This window comes from Musa acuminata, chromosome BXJ2-11 (assembly GCF_036884655.1).
Source record: "Musa acuminata AAA Group cultivar baxijiao chromosome BXJ2-11, Cavendish_Baxijiao_AAA, whole genome shotgun sequence".
NCBI lineage: Eukaryota > Viridiplantae > Streptophyta > Magnoliopsida > Zingiberales > Musaceae > Musa > Musa acuminata.
The window spans coordinates 29,705,502-29,727,759 of NC_088348.1; the positions used below are offsets into that span (position 1 = coordinate 29,705,502).

The 22,258-nt window shown below is 36.2% G+C and overlaps 1 protein-coding gene across 2 annotated transcripts in view; it reads right to left on the reverse strand.

Moving 5' to 3' along the window:
• LOC103971976 (uncharacterized) overlaps positions 1 to 22,258 on the reverse strand; it is a 41,896-nt gene that overhangs the window by 5,154 nt on the left and 14,484 nt on the right. For both annotated transcript variants that reach the window (XM_065132265.1, XM_009386148.3), the window contains exons 8-20: positions 17,839 to 17,933; positions 17,634 to 17,749; positions 17,436 to 17,539; positions 17,289 to 17,366; positions 17,057 to 17,135; positions 15,297 to 15,465; positions 14,365 to 14,435; positions 11,427 to 11,507; positions 11,273 to 11,343; positions 6,317 to 6,413; positions 6,168 to 6,227; positions 534 to 588; positions 29 to 432 (exon numbers count right to left, since the gene is read on the reverse strand). In XM_065132265.1, coding sequence (XP_064988337.1) covers positions 29 to 432; positions 534 to 588; positions 6,168 to 6,227; positions 6,317 to 6,413; positions 11,273 to 11,343; positions 11,427 to 11,507; positions 14,365 to 14,435; positions 15,297 to 15,465; positions 17,057 to 17,135; positions 17,289 to 17,366; positions 17,436 to 17,539; positions 17,634 to 17,749; positions 17,839 to 17,933 — 1,480 coding nt within the window. The remainder of the gene's footprint in view (positions 1 to 28; positions 433 to 533; positions 589 to 6,167; positions 6,228 to 6,316; positions 6,414 to 11,272; positions 11,344 to 11,426; positions 11,508 to 14,364; positions 14,436 to 15,296; positions 15,466 to 17,056; positions 17,136 to 17,288; positions 17,367 to 17,435; positions 17,540 to 17,633; positions 17,750 to 17,838; positions 17,934 to 22,258) is intronic.

Here is a 22,258-nt window from a genome sequence, read left to right on the forward strand (position 1 = left end):
ACTGATATAGTTCCAAACTAAATCTTACTTCAGATTTGTGCCTTTTCCTTTTAGATCTCCTGAGGCCTTCATTTAAGTCATGGTCAACTCGACTGTCTTCTGCACTGCTTTCTGCATCTCCAGAGGAACTGTTACTCAAACTTTCATGTTCCCCATCGCTTAAATATTCATCGGTTACATTATATTCGGAATCAGTGTCATCACTCTGCATGTCATTTTCTACTTCCCAATCTATAGCATCCACAACCTCTAGTGAAGGCTCAACCCATTGTTCTAGGTTGCCAATTGGTAGCGGTTGAAAATCGCCAGTAGTGGCATTGTAAGTTGGACCAACTGCAAGTTTCAATGAAGTGGGACGCCACTCAATACCTAAGATACCTAAGCGACGCCGCTGGTAGACGCTCTGGTAAGGTTCCGAATATGGAATCATGTCTAACGGAGGAAAGCATTACTTAGAAAACCACTCTAAGAAAGAATCACATAGCAAAGAAATACTAATAGTTTATGCAGCGACCATAAATACAAATGCATACCTAAATCGCAAAGGAGATCTTGAATGTTCCTCCGATGTGGTGTAAGCTGTGTCTCCTGTGTTGCAACAAGAGTTAAAGTCAGAACAATTAAGGTTATTGAAGAAGCATAGTGAGATGAAATTGAGACCCAAAATCTTACTTGTGTTCAAGAAATATCAAACCTAATGGAAACCACCATCCAGACAGTCTTGGATAGTTATAAGACAACATAATATCGAATGACAGAGTCATTATTTTCAATCAAGGTTCGTTGTACCATGGTATATCACCCAGTATGGGTAGTACATACCAATCTAATAGGGCACTGATATGCGGATCACCCCATACCAGACTATACATGTTACATGACCCTATATACGGGGCTTGTATTAGTCGAAATCCGAATGTTACTGACTTGTACCGATCGATGACAGTCGAATTTCGACCAATACCGATCAAGGGCTGAGATTGCCCTATTTCAAACGATCAATTTGACCATTTAAACCCTTTTCTCCTCCTTTTAATCCATTTTACATTCTTAAACTCTTTTTCACTCACATCTCTTTCTCATTCTCACATTTTCAATACTTAAACTCAACAAAGCTACGATTTATGATTTAGATCAAATTTGGAAGGCTAATTTGAGAGGATTAACACTTAAGTTAAGGGAAGAATACTCTATTCAGGAGATATGTATTCTCTTTTTAGATTTTTGTTGATTTATGAGATGATTAAGACTATTCTATGTGGTTAATGTTTAATATATTGTTTGACATATTTTTAATGGTAAAATATTGTTAATTAAGGAGTAATTAAGGCCTTTAATATTGTGATTAGTGTGTTTAATATTGTTTTTTTTAATTAGACACTTAATGGGTCAAATCATTATATTTCATGCATATTAAGGTGATTTACATCTTTGTGATGGTATAATAGATTTAATTAGGTTTTAATTAAGTTTTTTAATGCTATGATTAGTGGTATTAATGATGATTTAATCAAAGAGCCGTATTAGGTCAATTCAATGTCTTTAATACCTATTACAATGTTTGACATATTTATAATGTGAAAAAAGACTAATTAAGGATTAATTAGCTATATTAATGCTGTGATTAGTGTATTTAATTACGATGAGAACAAAATTTGACTCATATTGGATCAATTAAATGTCTTTTAATGCCTATTAGAGCATTTGACATGTTTATAGTGGTGAAAGAAAAATAATTAGAGAGCAATTAACTATGTTAAAGGTGTGATTAGTGTATTTAATGATGATTTAGTCTTAATTTAACCTATATTGGATCAAATTTACATATTTAATGCCTCTTAGGGTGTTTGACATATTTATAGTGGTAAAATAAAGTTAATTATGGCTTGATTAAGTTGTTTAATGCTGTAATTAGTGTATTTATGATAAATTTATCATTATTTGACCTATTATTGGGTCAATTTCATGTATTTAATAATTAGAGTGTTTGACTCACAATGAGGCATCAACAACTTGACTCACAATGAAAGCGTGGCGATGGTAGTGGGTCTGCGCCACAAGGATTTCAAAGGTCGACCGACATGAGACAGCTAACTGCCCCTCCTCAATTGAGTCAGATTGGTAGCATGAGGCAGGGTAGAATCCATGATTTTATCAAAAGACTTGGCAGGAGATCAGCATCGTATATTATTAATATTGATCCGTAAACATATCATCCACAAACAGCAAAGCAGACATGGATTGACGATGCATATACAAAAGAAAAGAAGTGAGATATTAGGAAGGCAATTATAAAATAATTCAACTTCCACAGGATTCCAACAAACACAGCCCACGATTCATATTATCAGAGCATGATCTCCTCTATTCGAAAGGCTAACACAGGGATTCAACCTCCAATATTCAAGGAGAACCACGATGTGTATTTAGATGAGGAAGTGGTAAAATTAAAGAATTTGATCAAATCCTTCAAGAGGCAATGGGACGAATATGTAGTGATAGTTGGACAAGACCAACAAGAATGAGTATCATCAATTTTCTTATGCATTACAATAGACGAGCAGTTTTTCATAAGTCTAATTAATGCAAACTATATTGAAAACATACTTAACACTATAGTAGAGGAAATCAGACCATAGTACATTATCCAGATACTCATCGACAATGAAGCCAATTTCAATAAGATCAACTTATAATTGATGGAAAAAAGGAAAACATCGTTTTGAACTCCATGTGCAGCTCATTACATAGATATAATGCTGAAGGATATTGGCGAGCTACCATTAGTCAGCAAGTGTGTAGCTAAGGAATAATCGATTATAAAGTTTACATATAATCATCAGTGGGTCCATTCTTTTATGCAAAAGTATATAAATGGTGAGATACTCCGACCTGGAGTCACTTAGTTTGCTATAAATTTCATTGTCTTAAAGTCAATACTCAATACAACAGAAGAGGCAAGGTCTCATGACAATTGTCACCTCACAGAAATGGTCCGATTATAGGAATTCAAGATCGAGCGATGGAAAAAATGTAAAAAAGACTAATCTTTCTTCTAAATTTTGGGATACCGTGAATGAAATTATAACAAAAGTAGAACCACTTTATGTTGTCTTCCGTAAGATCAATAAGGACAAGCATCCCCAAATGCCTTATCTTGACATATGCTGATTACAGCAAGAGAGGAGGCTAAGAAAGCATTCATAGATTATTTTAATGTTGATCAATACTTATAGATCATCGATCGTAGGACTGAAGTTCATATGAACCAAGACATCCATAATACAAATAAATTCATATTCAGTGTAATTTAATTCATAAGTTTTGATATTTAAAAATTTCTTACTAACAAAATTATTTGTCTTGCAACATATTATCTAAATTCAAATATTCAATTTCGATATAGTCTTGAAATATGATCAAATTTATTATTGACACTAAGAAATCTTATATATTGACTCTTGCCAAACACCATCGTTGCAACTGATGCTATTATGGAGGGCCAATTATTCTAGTTCATTCTCCAACATTGTAGTTGTATTGTACGTTAAAATATGAATCCTGATAAAGAAAAATTACACACATGTTAATTATAAACTATATATGACATTATTTGTTATATTAATAAAGTTCAATTTATATCTTTTTTGCAATCAAGTGGTAGCTACAATATGGAGGGGATACACCAAATTTAAGGTTGTCATCTATGTAGTATGTACTTCTATAAACGATGACATCAAGTGATTGTAAACATAAATGGTCAACATTCACATTGATTCACATGAAGGTCTACAATAGACTATCGTATAGACGATTGGAGAAATTGATATATGTCCACTACAACATGTGACTAAGGTTGCAGTGTGCCAGGCTAAACAAGGAAATAGGATGAAGTGGGTCAAAGCAACAAAGAACCAAAAGGATCCTTTACTTGATAAGGCAGGAGATCCTCCACGCGCTTCATGTTTTTTCATCGAGACAATAGAAGAAAATGAAGCACATCCCAACAGGAGGAAGATCCCCCTCGATCAAATGTAATGGAAGGATCCGGACAACATCGAATCAGACTACTTGAGGAACTAAAGACAACTAATAATCAGAGTCGTCCGCCCAGTGTGCAAATAAAACGACAAAGGGGAAGATAGTAGAATCAGTCGCACCGTTAGAAAGAATCGAGTCGGACGACGAGACACCTCCATCACATTTATCAACACACTCGATTCATAGACATGGTAGCGACGTGAACAACAATGCCTCAACTAATGAAGGCGACAACGTCGGGGAGCTAATGATCCTGTCTACATAGTTTGAGGGTGGTGTATGGACCGAGGACCAATATTTTATGTATGCCACTCAAGATTGATATCATGGAACTCGATGAAGTACTAGTCAAGTTTATACATGGAAGAGGAAAGGGAAGGCAATGGATGATTTTAAACAGATGTGACAAAGCCTATATGATGTAAACACAGAGTAAAGATCATCGTATTCACAGTTGTGGTATTATAGAGAATCTTATGGCCAACAATAGTACGGTGATGGTCATTCTTCTCCGAGTAGTAGTACAGTGATTGCTCTTATGATACGGATAGTAGATCAATGACGAAAGTAAAAGTTCTGATATTCTCCATGCTTTGCACCAATACATGTCACAATTATACTTGCGTTAGGAGCCGCCTTAGACATGTGCGATTCATGACAATCAGATTACAACCATCACTACATTAATGCACCAACAATATACGGTGTATCAACATATTATGTCGTGGGATTAATTTCATGATCGAATCCAACAAACATATCAAATTGATATAAAAATACATAAGATCGACGATCTCGATCTACTGCCCGTGAAGTCTCATCTTTCTTTTTGGTGATAGATCAGATATATCCATTGATAGATTACTTGATTTATTTGAATCTTAAAATTTAAATTATTTAAAAAATAATCTAATAATTCAAATCATTTCTTTGTAGATAATTCAATATCAACGGAAAAACGATTCGAAATGTGCCACAAAACTACTCCTCAAAGCTTGAAAAAAGATGTCACAATTCTTTCCTAATTTAGATTATTTTTTGCTAAAATTATAATAAATTTATATTTATTTCCAACTTAAAAACCTAATCTACTTTTTTTATTTTTTAGAAATTTTTGGAGTTATTTTCGACCATTTTTTCTGTGGCATCTATACATGACACTGTACTAACACATGGTATGGTAGTACAAATCCATATGTACTATACCGACAGTCAATAAGTACTCTGGTATAGACCCATAAAACCAAGCGAAAGCAATAAAGTACACACAAATTGAACCTTCAGACCAGATTGTTAAGAAATTATACAACAAAATATTTTAATTTGGAACAAAAAGAAGCAGAATCAGTTTATGACTGTTCAAAAAATATGCCACTGAACCTAAAAAGGAATGCAGTTTGCTTGCCTGGTTATGATAAAAAAATCACCAACGTTTAATAACCATCTAGATGGCTGCTTCTAACAACACTGCTCCAATACAAATATGGTAAGTTGAATAAACTGTTCAGGCTTCATTGAGAAAATTTTGATACTCAATAGGTGTCCATGGTCCAGACTAGCTGGGTAACATAACCAAACTCACATTAACAACTTGGGAAGGTGGATTAGGTTGCAATATCCAATACAAGTTTAATAGATGATCAAGGCTCAAATTATAGTTACTGAGTCCTAGTAAGATCCACAAAATCTAGATTACTAGAGAGCAATTCTAGAAATATAATTTCCTTTACAATCCATGATATAAGGTTTCAAATTCCACAAAGAATTCATTAAAGAGTTAAATATTGTAACCAACTTCTAACATAAAAGACTTAAAAACTACCTAAAACCCTTAAACACTAGGATAGTAAATAATTTTACAGAACTACTTAGGTCTGGCCCCTGACTTATAATAGGAAGGCTAAGTGGCCACACAACCTTGTTCCAAAATTGTAAATCAAGATCTGCTTTGTGAAGGCTTATCTTCAGAAATCAAGTGTGGGCCTGGATTAGCCAACATGGCCCGACAAACCTACCCATGACATCTGAGTGCTAAGCATTATATTTTACTCCATTTAGTCAACTATATATATGTGACTGAAAAAATATAAATGCATCAGCATAAGTTCAAGGTAAAGACACTATACCTGATCCAAAGCATTTCCACTTGTATCTTGCATTAGGGGACGATAATCTCCAAGGAAGAACTGTCATGGTAAGAAATATTAATAAAAACAAACGAGTTTAAAATCCTAGCATTAAACTTAAATCACGTGAACTGATGAATAATGCAGACCTGATCATATTTTGCGTCTTTTTGAGACTCTCCTTGCCCTGTTGCCACAATAAATATCTGTCCTACTTCATCTGAGAGAACAACTGAAGTCCCATCGCTAGTTCAGGATTAAAAAAATATAGAAGGTCAAAACAACAAATTCAGCAGCAGGGTGAGAATTAAATAATTACAAGACCACCAAGCAATTACGATAGCTATATTCATACTTCACATAACAAGTTAAAGCACTCATAGAAATAGATTCAAACACATGGAATTTAAACACAGAATAAAAGGTGAATTTGATGTTCCTATAAAATAAGATTAACAGTCATATAATGGAAAAAAAAAAGCCAAATGACAAGTCAAGCATTATTTCCTTGTGTCCACAAGGAGCAACTAATTTGACATTAAAATGATGTGCTGAAATTTTCATAAGCATAGAGAACAAGAAGCAAAATCCACAAATAAATTAATGGAAAAAATGTAACATGACAAGTCAAGCATTCATTCCTTGTGTCCAAAAGGAGCAGCTGATTTCATACACAAACTCATGTTCAATTCTTAAGGTCAAAAAGCAATCACAACACAGTTTATACAACCAATATAATTAATCCAAGTAAACATGAAAATATTTAGCTACATATAACCTCAAATTTATGAGAACAATTAGAACATGATATTAGGACCTAAACATATATAGACCCAAACAGTCTGCAACATTTCAGTGATAATGTATCAAATGGGATGCAATCCATCTTGACCAATATGATGAAACAATTAAGTTTTATGGATTTTGATGGTGATGTTGCTTTACCTACATTTCTGTTCAAGGGCCTAACCATGAGACTGAAGTGGTCGACAGTTTCTAAAAAATTCCAAAGGAGATCACCAACGTCTTGGTTTCCGTTGTTAACCAAATGATGGCCATAGTAGAGCTGCATATTCCCATATACACTCAACACCCAACCAAAAAAGACAAATTATTGTACTCGCATGTGTTACACTCCAAAACACATCTTCAATTTTTTTATGAAAACATAGAAACAGAAATTTATTTTAAAAAATGATAATGAATGAAAAGGGCCATCAGGCATCATCCTTGCCAACCTCCATATAGTTCTTCTGTCACACTTAGGTTGATCAAACTTTCATGAATTTAGAAGCATAAGAAATATTATCCATCCATATCATTCCATGTTCCCTAGCTATGATATGATATTTCCATTATTTCACTGAAAAAAGCAAAAAACCAAAAAAGACAGTTTCTTTGCCTATTTCAGCAGCTAGAAGGCATGCATTTAGGTGATAATACATTCTCGGTTTATGTTCCAACATAAGCAATTCTAGTTCTCGTGAATGATATGAATATGCAATGATCTTTCTAGTTGTTGCTTGTTCATAGGAAAACGAAATACTTTGTTTCAATTTCCCATCACCATGGACAAGTCCAACATCTGAGCCACATAATTTTTTAGTCAAAAATGGATCTAAACAAACAATTTAACGATGCCATAGATGTTATGCTTCAAACCAGTAAAAATTTGGAAGAACCCAAAATATATCCAAACAATATTATTCATGAGTTTAAAAAGTGAATCTTCTTTTCTTTATATTTAGAGATTAATTTCAGTCACCCATCTGCTCTTTAATAATCTCAAGTTTTAAGGGATGCAGCCTATATGAAAAAACTAGCATAAAAAGAAAGTTGCATGATACATTAGAAAAACTGAAACAAAATACTCTGTATGACAAAGGTATCAAAGCGGTCTCAATATTGAAATATAAATTTCATAACTCCAACATGAATCTGACAGGAGGTACGATGTTTTTACCTTTCTTCAGAGGATTGAAAATCCTAGCTCCATCCCTATTTCTATTAATTGGGATTGTGGTGTTCTAGTTAGACGCAAAAGCCTAAAAGGTAAGTTTCTGTTAATTAATTAGAAAGCACTTCAGACGCTGAAAACCAGTTGACAACAATGACCAGCCATGCTCTCAAAAGTCAAAACACAAGTAAGAGGATTGGACACAATAACAAGAATTACAACTAGTTGGAGAGAGATCAATAGCTTTAACACACTTAATTAGTTCATTTAGTTTTACATAATGGTTTGACACAAAAAGGAGGTGTGGTGACTAGTGAGTTAACAGAATACTCTTAATATGCTTCCAGGTTAAACAAATATAAAGGAGAATATGATTGAAATTAAAAACTTATTGGAGATTCAAAAATTAAATTAGGAGTGAAGGTTTGTAGTTAAAAAAAGATGACAAGGAAGAAAATAGACGAGAAAGCCTAAAGAATCAAAATTCATATTGCAACCAAAAGATAGAAAACTTCTCTTGTTATATATAACGGTGAGCTGACAAGAAGTACTAAAACAATGAATCACAACCATATTTATCTCAGTTTCTTCTTATACTATATTTTCGGGTTACAAAAAATATATATTTTATAGAATTCTTTTATTAGTATCAACGATTTAAAAAGGCGCTCGGGTCCTCGCCTAGGCGCTTGGGCAAGGCGAGGCGAGGCCTGAGCGCCTCGCTAAACTTCCAGGCGGCGCGCTTCAAAGAGGCGCCGCCTAGGCGCTCGCTCGAGCCCAGGCGCTGGGTGCTTCGGGCGAGCACCTAGGTTAAACCAAGCGATCGAACCAGAATTTTAGGTCTGGTTCGGTCTCCGGTGGTTAGTTGGTTCAATCGAACCAACTAAAACTGATATCAGCTATTGTTGCCCAACCCTAACCCTCGTTGTCGCTGCCGGTCCCGATCCCGCTGCTCGCCGTTGTCGCCGCTCCCGCCTCCCGCTGCCGCCAGCGATTTAAAAAGGCGCTCGGGCGAGGCGAGGCGAGGCCTGAACGCCTCGCTAATCTCCCAAGAAGCACGCTTCAAACAGGCGCCGCCTGGGCGCTTCGGGCAAGCGCCTGGGTTAACCAAGGCGACCAAACCAGGATTTTAGGTCTGGTTCGGTCTCCGATGGTTAGTTGGTTCAATCGAACCAACTAAAATCAATATAAGTGACAACCCAACCCTAACCCTCGCCGTTGTCGCTCCCGATCCCGATCCCGCTGCTCGCCGCTGTCGCTACTCACAAACGCTACCGCTGTCGTCGCTCGCGCCTCCCACTGCTCGCCGCTCCCGCTCCCACTACTCGCCGCTGTCGCTGCTTGCAAACGCTGTCGCTTCCTCTTTTCTCAGTCAGCAGGCTCAGCACCCCTTTACACTTCCTTTTAACAGTATACGTATACTGTATACCAAGGTTCGCCGTACCGTACCAGCGTTTCGACTCGGGCTCGATACCGGTACGGTACGGTATACCGCTCGGTACACTCAGGTGTACCGAGCGGTACACTCACGTGTACCCGAGCACTGTATACTGCTACAGTACTCGGTATGGTACGGGGCGGTCCGCGTACCGCTGGCCTGTCGGACCGGTACGTACCGCCCGTACCAGGCGGTACAGTCCGGTACGGCAAACCTTGCTGTATACTATTAATATTATTAAGTTTATTTGAAATAATTAATTTTCAATATTGTTAATAGATTAATAATATATTATTTTGATTTTAATACTGTTAATTTTTATTTATTTAAAATTATTACTATGTTTCTTAATACTGTTAATTTTGTATCTTAGATTTTCTTAATTTAATAGCATATTTTTATTTAGAATTTTCAATAATTATATTTATTAATTATATTATATATTCTTATATTGTAGCGCCTCGCTTCGCTCGGGCGAGCGCCTAGCGCCTCGGACGGTTTTGGACCTTGGCGCCTAGCACTTTTTAAATCACTGGCTGTCGCTGCCTCATTACATTTCCGCTCCCACTACCGCTACCTCCTTACACTCCCGCTCCCGCTGCCGCTTCCTCTTTTCTCAGTCAGCACTCCCTTACGCTCTTCCTTCTTCTCCTTCTGTACACTGTTAACAGTATACTAATAATAATATTTGTATTTATTAGATTAATAATATATTATTTTGATTTTAATACTGTTAATTTTTTTAATTTAATAGAATATTTTTATTTAAAATTTTTAAATAATTATATTTATTAATTATATTATATATTTTTATATTTTAGTGTCTCGCTTCGCTCGAGTGAGCGCCCGAGCAAGCGCCTAGTGCCTCAGGTGTTTTTGGACCTTAGCGCCTTTTGACGCCTAGCGCTTTTTAAATCACTGATTAGTATAAATCTCAACCTTAAATTCCATGAAATTAAAAAAGATCTGAGAAAATATCTCAAGCAATCAAGAATCTACATTGGGATTAATTTGTAACCAGTAACTAAGTAGAATCCCATCACCAAACTCTTCAAAATAGAACAAAAGAAGGACCAAGTATTATTATATTAGAAAAGACCTATAGACTCATTCGTCCAACCCAAGGCTGATAACTGACATTATCTAGACTTCGCCTCATGGTTACTAAGAGGACAAAGGTCATGATACAATCAAGCATTCAGTTTCTTAGTTTATATTGGCTAGGACCTTAATACATGTATGTAGGTAACCTCACTAAGTTCAACTCTTTCTGCAATTTTGTAGTTTGAACAATTTTCTTACTGACATTCCAGTAGCAACAAGAGTGTAAAATCAATATAACTTCGGTTCAGGTGCTTTGTTAAACTTTATAAGTTAAGCACAGAGTCAAAAATTAGTAACAAGACTAACCTAATAAACCATATCTTTCATATTGTACTGCAAAGCAATATTAGATAAATTACAGAAAATTAGATCATTTCAACAAAACTCAGAATCAACTCTAATCTCGTGAAAAAAAAAATCACAAATATTGTGATTTATCACCAGTAAATGAAATTCTCAAACAGGCAATGCATATTGGGAAAAGAAAATTAACAAATGTCAAACAAATAGAGGCATTACAAACAATAACTTGGCATAGGATGCTAAAAAGTAAATAAGATCAACTGAATTTTTATACAAGCTATTGAGACTATTTAGATAACTTACGGTGAAAATTTTCCATCGACCAACTTAAAAGGGCCAGTTTCATATATCCGTACAGGCTTGCCCTCCCATATCTAGAAGCAACAATCAGGAGTTTCAGAGCACATACTATGAAATAAAACTTCAACAACATTATGGAAAACGGCCAAACCCTTACATCCCAAATGATCATTTTTCCATCGTAGCCAGCACTCATAGCTACCCGGGGGTTGAAAGGATGCACATCAAGAACAAATGTCTGTGATCACACAACAGGAATATCATTACTACATAATCTAGGATCTCTTCAAACGAAAAAATCTCCAGATCAAATATTATAACAGAAACTGTTCCCTTGAATATAAATGTTTACTGAACATAAATATTAACTTGAATATTAATATTAATACAAGTAGAGAGCAACATATTCTAACTAACATTGACCATAATCAAACAAAAAGTTAAAATAAAAAAAAAGATTTTGATAATAAATGGTTCACAAATAACCTTCATTTTAGAGCAGACTTTTTGAGCAGAAAAGTAATGGAGAATCTTGAAGGAAAGACATTTCATGGGGGAACTTGATCGAGAAACTTTTAAATTAAATTCTGCTTGGTGCTGTTGTGCAAATTTAACAAATTAAGAAAATAAAAGAATGAAAGTAATTGATCACAGTAACACTAAAAACTACAAAGATCATTATAAGAAGGTACAACACTTAACTTATGTGTGCATTCATCCAGCTAAGGCTTAGAGGAATAGGGATCAAAACAGAGTTCAGGACCATACCTTTGGATCTGAATCAGGTCAGATTAGCTGAGGCAGGTAACTAAATTAGATTGTCTTAAATCATCCTAGGATCAACCTGAGATCAGCCAAGCATCAGGCAGGGACATATCTAGCTGGTTCTTGCAGGTTTGAATTCTAGCTTATTCCAATTTTTCAGGAATTCAAGATCACTAAGCTGATACAAGCTGAGAAGATTTTATACTTCAAATCATGGTTGCAACTCTGGTGAGAGATTTAATCATATTACAACCATCGATTGATATATGCTCTCTCTTCTTAAGCGAATCTTAGACTCTTTAAAAGTTTTCAGGCTATTCTTAGCCATAGGAAACAGAAGAGTTTTGATGATCTTTCAATTCTGAAAATTCAAACTCTGTATTTTTCTCCTCTTTGGTTTAGTTTGTTTCTACTCAATTTTCTTTTCCGGTCCTTTCCTTCTCTTGTTGACGTCCCATAATGTTAATGAAATACGCTTGCAGCTCAGTAACTTCTGGCCACAAGAAAATTGCATACAACAGTATTGAGGTAAGAACTTGAGTTTCAACTAACACCTTTAATACCTCCACATAAGCAGAAACAACCATTAAGCACGAACACCCCAAAATGCTCACAGTGCCTGTGTTATGTCCAAGGTTTCGAATAACAGTTGGATAGTAACAACCAGTAATTACTATCTGGCCAAGGATCAGCACCAGACCATATACCTCAACAATGATCAGTATTTACCTTTTTATTATTTTATGTGATACCAGACAATAAAGATTCATATACTGCTACTGTACTGGTCCAAGAAGTTGTCAAAACCATCATCAGAACAATATTCAAAATCTTGGTTGTCCATGTCTAACAACAACAATAACAATAAAACTGTAAAATCCATGTCCAACATTAATGGTTAAATACTTTCATATACAAGTAGGAAAGTTCAGATCACATGAGAATAAGGGTACCATATATACATTTACATATGTGGTAATTTACTTTAACAAATAAAAATCCACTTAAAATTTCCTACATGTGTTTGAAGTATTCTGTTGACTGTTGAGCTTATATAAGTTATATATCATAAACCATCTAGGATAAATTGCATCTTCATATAGAGAAATAGAGAATTTCAGCTAAAAAATAATTAGGGTCCAGAAAAACGGTGCCATAAAAAATACTAAAATCTATATATTTTATTGCCAAGATTGCAGTAAAATAACAATAAAATATTCTTACTCATAATCACTTGCAACTGCTACCAAATATTCAAAAGTTTCCAACATGTGGGGAAAATTAAGTCCATACTGCCACAAACAAAATTGTAAACGGGATGTTTGATGTAATGCTCATGTATGTCCGTGTCTTTCGATTTTGTTCATACTTTGTACAACATATACAGGGCTGACAGTAGACTTAGCAGCCCCATTTTGATTGGCTTTGGTGGCCGCTTTAAGCTTGTAAACGAAGGTTGTGTTATATGGGTACTTATGGACGTTTCGATCTATAGTGGACCATTTTGGATCCTTTGTTGTCCAACCGTTCAAAACTTGTGAAGTCTATAATTGTAATTTGCATTGGCTATAAAGTGTTTGCTGAAATGGTTGCTTGTGGATCCAAGTGAAATGTTTTCTCTAACCTGCTTTCTCTTTTATAAGTCCTAAGGGTCCATAGGAGATTTGGAGGAGGCTAATATTTATGGATTGACATATAAGGGTGCCACACGACTTAGGCATAACCAGCTAGGTTCGTGATAGTATGATAAAACACATATTACCATCAAATTATTATATGCCACACAATATGGTTCCATTCTAAAAAGGAAATTGATTTCAAAATTTCATAGTTAATCATGTAGAAAATCTCAAACTCAAGCAAAAAGTTCACCATGTTGGAAATGTACAATAATTACACAAATTTCAACATGATAAATCCCTATCAAGAAATCTCTTAGACACCTTTTCATATAAAGATAAAAGTTAAATATCATTACCCTTTCACCAAAATAGTTCTAATAAACACAATAATCGTTTAATGAAAGGATTTTCTAGGAAAATCACTAATAAGGCATTGAAAGGATAACGTTAATAGAAAAAACTTGACCTGAACCCTAAAATTTTGCTTAAGAGGTTTACAAACTTTTGATGTTTTGCTTTCCAATAAGCATGAGCATACACAAGGATGTACGCACATGGATAACAACTAGGAAAAACAAATACATTATTCAAGACAATTAAATATGCATCTGTACCTTGAGAGAATCAAACCATAACAAGTATCATATTTAAAATTATTAAAAAATATATATATATTTAAAGAGAAAAGGCAGAGTTCATGATACATACAGAATCCTTGTGGCCAATCAGTGAATGAACTAAGCTTCCATCACAAGCATTCCAAACACATATTCTGCAATCTGAAGAAAAATTATATTTATAAACCAAAACAGCAAAACTATTTGTAAATCCTATTGAATTATAATGCAGACTATGAATGGAAAAAGTAAGTCAAATTTCAGAAGAAAATTAGTACTGCAGACATATAGCGCAAGGACAAGTATACTGCACAGATTAAAGGAACTAGAAAATAACAGATGAAACAACCGAGATTAATAAAAAAATCACCAACATCTATTGAACATTAATTAACATAGAGTTATGGACCACAATCAAAAGAACTATGAGAACTTTTTGGTAAGAGGTTTTCATATGGTCATACTCCATTTATTTAAATATACTTCATAACACAGCATAAATGCAAACCACTTGTTGGTAAGTACCTACGATAAATTTCTTATAACTTCAGACACCAGATAAAGTTGCTTGAATTTGCACCACACAGAATTAATCGAGATAAACATGCTGAAGCTATAAATTTAAATATATAAGACTCTGAATTCCAAGGCTGACAATTTGACAAGTTATATTTCTAAGTTAGATTGTTGGAGGAACATTGTACAATACTGGTTGATTTGGATTGAAGTACTACATTACTGTGGTTTGTATCAGCCAATCTAATGAGACGGCATTGTCTATCAGGTGTGCATTGCAGATGCTCCACACCTGCCAGATACAGAAGGCCAAACCATGGGACAAAAAGGTCATCATATGGCATACACTGCCAACCTATGACTGGATGCGCATGATACCTAATATACTGAACATAATCACAAAAAAAGTCTACAAGAATGAATAAGAATTAAAAAAGAACATATATACTGAAACTCTAGAATGGAGAACTTATACACCCTTAAGAAACAAGGAGGAATAGAACATACCCATGATAGCAGCAAGTACAAATCGATTATCCAAGCTCCAGACTATCATATTAACACCTCGAGGAGTCGGTTGATATCTCTGGCGTGGACCCCCACGAGGAGGTTGAGGAGGCATGGGTGGTGGAGGAACTTTAAGATGATAAGCACGAGTCCACCGCCCAACTTTTCCCTGACATAAAAAAGGAACAGAAGCAATATAAAAATGATTGCTAAAAGATATATCCATAAGGCAAAAAAAAAATCTATTTCGAGGTTCAATAATTTATTTTAATTATTAATTACCCATTTGAGTTTTAGTAGAATCAAATAAAAATACAAGTGTAAATTCACGAAGACTAATAATTTTTAATAAATTAATCATTTCTGTCCTTATTTTAGAGGTAATGTTATCTCAAGTTGAGTCCCGCATGATGTCCACAAATGCTAAACCCACAAAATCGTTCTTCCACCACTCAATCACTCAAAGGAAGCATGGATAAATATCCATTCTGATTCATATGTTTTACCAAAAACTAGATAATAAAGCCATATTTAATGAAAAAGGATAGAAACAGTAGTGAAATCTACTCTCACGTTTCTATTGTAAAACATAAGTAGCCTCAGACACCATTCCGTGTCCACTATAGCTTTTGCTTAATATCAGTCCTTACATTTTTTATTTTTCTAATATTTTAAAACAAAAAATAGCTGATTTGCATCAAACAAATATGCATGCTTGGTGTAAATTAGTCATAAAAGGGAAAGGATATGAGCAAAAATATTCTGCTAGACTGCTACCGCATATTTTCAACACAATTCAAGACATAGGGCAGTACAAAATTAATTTCAGACAAATACAATGTGTTTCAATTAGTTTTTGTTGTTGCAAGCAACTTAGACTGAACTAGTTGGCAGCCGATATTTACACATTTTAAGTGAAAAGTCGACTGATTTGGGATTTCCAAACATGCTATTTTATGCTTTTTCTTCAGATTTTTAATAATCTCGCCTCGATGGCTAATTTACAAAAAATGGTTCATCCCAAAAATGAAACATTGCTTTGATGCAGTCATGCAAAATTCCAAAGAAGTCACTTAATGGCCTCACCATGCACAAGATACAGCTATTTTCATTTTAATTATTGGGATCTACAAGTTAAATAATTTGTAACCTCATAAATTAATAAACAAAGATGAAGATAATTTCTCCAACTAGTAAGCAAAATCCTACATTTGAAAATGATGCATGCTTAATACATACCTCATTACTATATTCATGTAAGAACAGGATTTCCATTATCTAACCTATAAATAGCATTGAAAACTTAAATATGCAATTGCATGCCCCAGATATGATAATAATTTATTAAAATTTACATGTCAAACTTATAATATTTATTTAGCATTGGCTTAGTTCATTTCCTTCATACAGGCTAAATCCTAATTTCATTGTCTAAAACTCCACACTTGATACCCACACATGAAACTCAAATTGGAATTAACATCTCACTATTTACCAGAAAGAAGACAAATGATCAAATGCTTATGATATCTAAATGAAAAATGAATACCCTATGAGACAGACTGAACCAAGTAGTGATACCCAAAACTGAATATTTACATGTCCTAGAGAATTTTTATATTTCCAATGAAATGAAGAGAAAATTGAAAATTGAAGCTAGGACTAGTGAGGATCTTTTTCCCTATGCAAGACAGAACAAATTCATTGATCATATAAATAAGATTTGGAGTTCAAAAATGCCTGATTATGATTTGTCTCACATGAGATCGTCGGGATCTTGGAATCCAAATAATCGCGCTACCATCACGAGAGCAGGTAACAAGATTATCATGTGTGAACCTGCAAACATATAATCTCCCAATTAATATGTATAGCATCACTTAATCAACTAGAAGCAATCAAACCTATGTCAGCTTACAAGATTAAGAATCCACTATTAATATTTCCTCTAATGAATAAACTAAATGTCAGTGGGAAAAAACAGTTACTAACCAGGAGTTCTTAAATTTTGGAAGATTATCTTCCTTTGAAGAGTCACCTATAGAAGATCTAGACCCCACTGCACAGCCACTGAATGAAGAGAAATAAAATAGTCAGAATAGCAAGACCATTAAGGCATTTTGAGGAAATAAACCTCACCTAAATTGCACATAATTGACATCATTCTCATGGCCATACAAAAGATCCATCTCATAATTTTGTTGCTCAGAGTCATCGGTGTTGATCTTACAAGCATTCCATACCTGGAGAACTTGCAAATGAGGTCCTATAAAAGAACTCTTAAAAAGTAATTTGAGAAACCAAACTTAGAAAAAGCACATGAAACATAAGATATACCCGAGCAAATGTATCCGAGCTTCCTGTGACAAATACAGTTCCATTGGCATTGAATGCACAGCACAAGATTTGATGTGTTTGTTGCCCAACACTAGGAGTGGGATCAGTGATTTTTCCTGGCATTTGTCTCATCACTTCCAACTTCAACTTCCAAAATCAAGCAAACATTAAGCAATAAATTTACCACAAACAATGACAAACTAACCAGCTAGAGTATCTGGAGGCTTTGGGATGTAAATATGTGGCTTGGCACTAGACTGCCTAGCATCCCAGATACGGCATGTTCCATCATCAGAGGATCTGACCAATCAGGTTTGTTATATAGAATAAAAAAATAGGCAATACCAAAGGCAAAGAGAATAACTGTATTATTTTTTCACAAACAAATTGTATTAAACTAATATGTATATGAAAAAAATGGATATTCCACATAAAAAATTCAAGTACATCATCTTACCGAAAAAACTCCAGATCAAAACAATGTTGTAGACAACATTTAAAAACATTAATATCAACTGAGTTGACTCCGCTATAAAAAAAAATCAAGCACATTATTTTAATGGCAAAACTCTATCACAAAACAGTGTTCGGAAAACATTCCAAAAAATATTAGATCCACTATAACTTGCAATAGAGGGGAAACACAGAAAAATAACAAACATTTTCTTAATGTTTCATCCAAGAAACTAAAGATAACTGCCTCATCTTCTCCTTCACATAACATTTAAGACTTCCATTCTTTTCTTATTGATTTGTTAACTGGGTACAGATTCAATCAAAGATAAAATAAGGGAAAACCATTTAAGATTGTCTAATCATGACAAAAGAAGTCCTATATATGCACCAGTAGCTGATGAGACTCAATTATAGGTAGTAGCATCAGAAGAGATACAAGAAGACCAAAGAAAACTTGATTAGAAACTACAGCATATAATTTTGACTTTGCTCAGAGGTAAATATTTGTTTTTTGAATCATTTTGGCCTGTATGTTATCAACCTATATTTTCTCATTGATGGCCTAAATTTGCTTTTGCTTTTGGTGTACATATATCTTTTTCTGATTAACTACAGATAATCATAGCTGGTTAAACTCCTGTTGTTTTAATTTATCCAAAAGATAACCTCAATCAACATGTTACTATTTGTTGCATATTTAAACCACTTTACTGTCTTCGACAAATATGTGCTAATAAAATTAAACATGTGGCTACCTCCTAACTATATTCTTCCAGGGATTTAACTAGCCACACTTCACAGTTAGGATTAACTTTTAACCCTTATTTAAAATATTTGTGTGGAACAAGTGGTGTGTCGAATTTTATAGGGTTTAATTGTTAGGATGTTAGAAGCAATTAACAAGGTGACCAGGACCTTGATTTCTCAGCACAATGCGACAATATAATGGACAGAAGAAAATTCAGTGAAACATGATGGAATACTATGGATGCAGTTACAGTATCGTTTGGGGCAGAATATCAGAGCAAAACAACTACAGAATGTGATGAAACCTGAGAACTTGAAGCTGCTGGGAGGGTGGGACAGATGTGGTTCTAGATCAATATAGAAAAGGTTTGGAAGGATTTCAATGTACTTTTGTGGTTTATAAGCTACAGTAATACACTGCAGATTTATTGCCTGTTCTGACAGATCTAAGTGGGAAAATATGTTTGGTAGGGATCAAGGTTGCAGTCGAAGCAGCTGCTGTGTCTCATCATCATTGTTTGCATGTGGTCACCAGGTTTAAAGGTTGCTACCACAGAATGATACAAGTATGATTTGATGAAGTTATAGAAGGATTTAAAATATACAAAAGAGTGTATAAGAGAGATTTTAGATTGTTTCCAGCAAGAAGTGATAAAATATAAGAAAGTCACTCGGTAAACAAAATTTAACAGACTCACCTTGATTTTTTTTTTTTTTCATAGGGCTACCCTTGAAAGCTTATAAAAAGGGGGAAAAGGGATGTAACCAGAAACATCATAAAATGGTCGCATGAATGAAAATGTGCTTTTGGATCTGATCAAGGATTGTTGCACCATCCAAAATGGTACAAAACGAGCGGTATGTACCTATGTGGGCATGGGCCAGTATGCAGACCATCCACTTTTGGAGCAGCCCAGTCCAATTCAGTAAAAAAAAAAAAAAAAAAAACTGAAAATATCAATGGGGCCATCCAACTCAGCATTAAAAAAAGAAAAAACCCCAAAATAGGAATTAGGGCTCACAAACATGACCCCTCTTCTCACATTCAAGGCCGCTGTCGCTGTTTCGTGATGCCACTGCCATCGCCGCTCCTCCATAATGCCGCTGCTGCCGTCGCTGCTTTACAACGCTGATGCCAACATCACTGCTTCCAACGCCGCTGCTGCTTCACGACACTGCTGCCAACATCATTGTCGTTGTGTTCCTTGTTCCTAGGTACGCTCTCACCTCTTCTTCTTCATCCTTCTTCTTCCTCCTCTTCCTCCTTTCTTCGTCTTCTTCCTCCTCCTTTCTTCCTCCACCCGCCCTTCCTCTTCTCCTTTTTCTTCTTCCTCTCCAAAACACAAATACGTACCGGTGTACCATATTAACACGGACTTAGCTGATTTTGCCTAAGTCGTGCGGCACCCTCGCGCGTCCGTCCGCAAAGGTCAGCCTCCCCGAAGCCTCCCATTGTCCCTTAGGACCAACAAAAGAGAGAACGGGTTAAAGAGAACGCCTCAATCGGGATCCACAAGCAAACATGTCCGAAAAACACTTCATAGACAATGCAAATTACAAACAGACTTTACAAGCTCTGAACAGTTACACAACAAAAGGTAAAATGGTTCATTACAGACCGAAAAGCTCTCGCGCGTGTCCACATAACACAACCTTTATTTACAAGCCTAAAGAGGTCACTAACCTAACTCAAATGGGACTTTGAAGCCTTCGGCCGCCCCTTTACATTCTATACAAGGCATGAACATGCCAAAAGACACGGACACACATAAGCATTACATCCAACATCTTGTTTAGAAGTATGTCCGTGACATTCTCCCCCACTTATCCCTTCGACGTCCTCGTCGAAGCCTTTGTGAACACTGCAACTCTTCGCCTTTGCTGAGTCTTCAATCTTCCGCTCCAGCTGCAATGCGCCTCCTGGCTCCCAGCTGCTCTCCGCTGCTGTTTTTGAGTAGTCGACCCTTTAATCCGCCATGCTGCTACAACTCACCAATGACTCTGACTCTGTTGGGGGGTTGGCTGAGTTGTGTTGATCCTTGTTGATTCCTGCGGATCCGCCAGATGAAGGAAAAGACCATCTTTACTGCGCCAGTTTCTCAAAAATTCCACATGCTGCTTGAACTGGATAGATGCTTGTTGGAGCTTTAACGAGCATCGCCTCGCAAACTTCTGAAGTTTTGGGTCCTTCCTCCACAAAATCTGCTCATTGACTCGTCTTTCAGTTAGTTGTCACATCCAAGTAGGTTCGCATCACTTCCGCTTTCGATTGGCATTTCGTTGGGAAATGAAGCGGACAATCTACTCTCAGTAGCACTGATCACCGCTGGTGAGGATTTGACAACTATTGTCTTCCGTTATCTTCGAAGGGTCTTTGAACTTGTGCAGAGCTCCTCTCCTGGGTAGATAAGAGAACTGGGGTACTCGGTTTCGCCCATTCTCTTAAGAGTTGAGAAGGCAAAGGTTACTTGACTTCGCCCGCCTCCTCGAGGTTGTACTTCATGCATCGAGCTGGTTACTGGCCTTCGCCTGCTCTTTGCTCACACTTCTGAAGCACTTGAAGTGTTTGCACTCCTTGCGTTGAGTTAGCTACTGTGATTCACATTCTCAATGCCATTGAACTTCTGGAATGCAGGAAGTTTTCACCCCAACTTGGAGTAATTCTTTGATAGATGAGGTCGCCTCTAGGATTGTACCGTCTTCTCCATCAACCCTGTCGCCTACTCCGCTGAGTAGAAAAGGTACAGCACCGTGTACTGCCTGCTTCGTTCCTTGGTCGTGCACTCTTGCATGACCCGAAGTCCTTCACTTACGGCAATCTTGATGAGAAACTTGTTGACACCGGTCTTACGAAGTTTCTTGGCCTCTGCCCTTCAGCCTTGTCTCGGTACTTGGAGATTGTCACTGCATGCTCCACCTCCTCGGCCCCTTTCACGACCAAGTGCTCTCCCTCCGTGAGAGCAAGGGATCAATGACTTGCACGGAAGTCCCGCCTCTACGGTACCATGGCGCTGCCATGCCCATGGCCCTACTATCCGTCGCCTCGTATCTGCATCCCTTTTCTTCACAATCAGTAGAGATGTCTTTGTGGCACTCCTCTGAGTCCACCTCCATTCTAACTGATGCTTGATTTTAGGTAGCTAAGTCCCTCTGGACTCGTCGTCGCTTCCTCGCCCCTTTCGACCTCCTGCTTCAACACCTCTGTGTTCTCCAAGCAGTCTGTTTGGTCGATGGAAAGACAGAGTGCAACTCCCATGCATGGCCTCTGCCATCACATTGTAGGGTTTGCACCGATTCTGTTCTCCTTAGCTTCCTTGGTAGCAGCGTTCGCTTACTCGACCTTGTCCTTAGACTTGTCGGGCTCCCTTAAGCGAATATGAGCTCTGGAGTAGTCCAACTCTCCAGCTGCTTCGATCATACCT